At 44.9% G+C, this 1,039-nt stretch overlaps 1 protein-coding gene across 1 annotated transcript; it reads right to left on the bottom strand.

Annotated features, from left to right (window-relative positions):
- Positions 1-738: 738 nt before the first annotated feature.
- UQCR11 (ubiquinol-cytochrome c reductase, complex III subunit XI) lies at positions 739-859 on the bottom strand (the record flags this gene model as incomplete). Its single annotated transcript, XM_010167431.1, has 1 exon — positions 739-859. A coding segment is annotated over one exon (121 nt), but the record flags the coding sequence as incomplete, so codon positions are not given.
- Positions 860-1,039: the final 180 nt, after the last annotated feature.

Raw genomic sequence — 1,039 nt, 5'->3', positions numbered from 1 at the left:
ACCCTCGCCCCCCAGTTCTCTGCCCTGGCCCTTGGAGGGACAGCGAGCGAGCGGCTGTTTGGCTGCCAGCCCAGTGAAAACATCAGACCCTTCTGTCTGCAGCACGGAATAAAAAAAGCTCTAAGGTTGCCTGAGTACACATTTAGAGGCACAGCAGAAGGTATGGTCTAACTGAGCTCTAACTTTAAGGATGGTCAGTCTCAGAGGAGACTCAGAACAGCGTATTTCATATGCAATTAAAGGAAAAAAAATGAGAAAGCCAATTTTCCAATGAATTTGTGGTGCACAGGAACCAGCTCTGAGGATTCAACTGACTTTTAAGAACAGTTACAAGGAACAGAAAGGAATCTGAATTTGCCTAGCAACAAAACTAGTCATGAGCCTGAAGCCATTCCACCCTGGATTAGAAGTAAACAAATCTGTCAGAAATCCAGAATTACCACAGAACACTTGATGTGACTTGTCAAGAACCACACGACATTGTGAAAAATCCACTGCTTGCAAAATAATCACTTGAAAAATACATTCATATTTCATCCTTCTGACACTCTGTGAAGCCCTTTATCTAAAATAATAATAATAATTTAAAAAGCCCTGAACAATGAAATCGAGCAGTTCTGGTTTGGACCAACAATGGGATTGGGCTGGGGACAAACAGGACACGGCAACTGTCACCTCAACACACCAGCACCACTAAACTGAGAGATGCACAAACAAAACTTACCCTCAGACAGAGGCTTAGTCTTCAGTTTTATACTTGCCACCGATGTAGGGAACATACTGAAGGACCAGCTTCCAGTCTGTGACCCAAATTACACCAGTACCAGCTACACCACCCCATGTAAGGAGGGTGGGAGTCCTAAAGAAGAGAAACACACATGTGCAGGTAAACAACGTTCATTCTCTGCTGCGAGAGGTCTGACAAATGCTCATCCCAAAGGTACCTGGGAAAGTAATTCAATCAAGACAAGAGCTTGGCACAATCCCAGACTGGTGGGGTTGGAAGGGACCTCAGGAGATCATCCAGTCCAACCCCCCT

The sequence above is a fragment of the Antrostomus carolinensis genome, unplaced genomic scaffold (genome assembly GCF_000700745.2).
Source record: "Antrostomus carolinensis isolate BGI_N321 unplaced genomic scaffold, ASM70074v2 scaffold50404, whole genome shotgun sequence".
NCBI classification, from domain to species: Eukaryota; Metazoa; Chordata; class Aves; order Caprimulgiformes; family Caprimulgidae; genus Antrostomus; species Antrostomus carolinensis.
The sequence above is the reverse complement of the archived record's forward strand: the minus strand, read 5'-3'. Positions and strand labels throughout refer to the sequence as shown.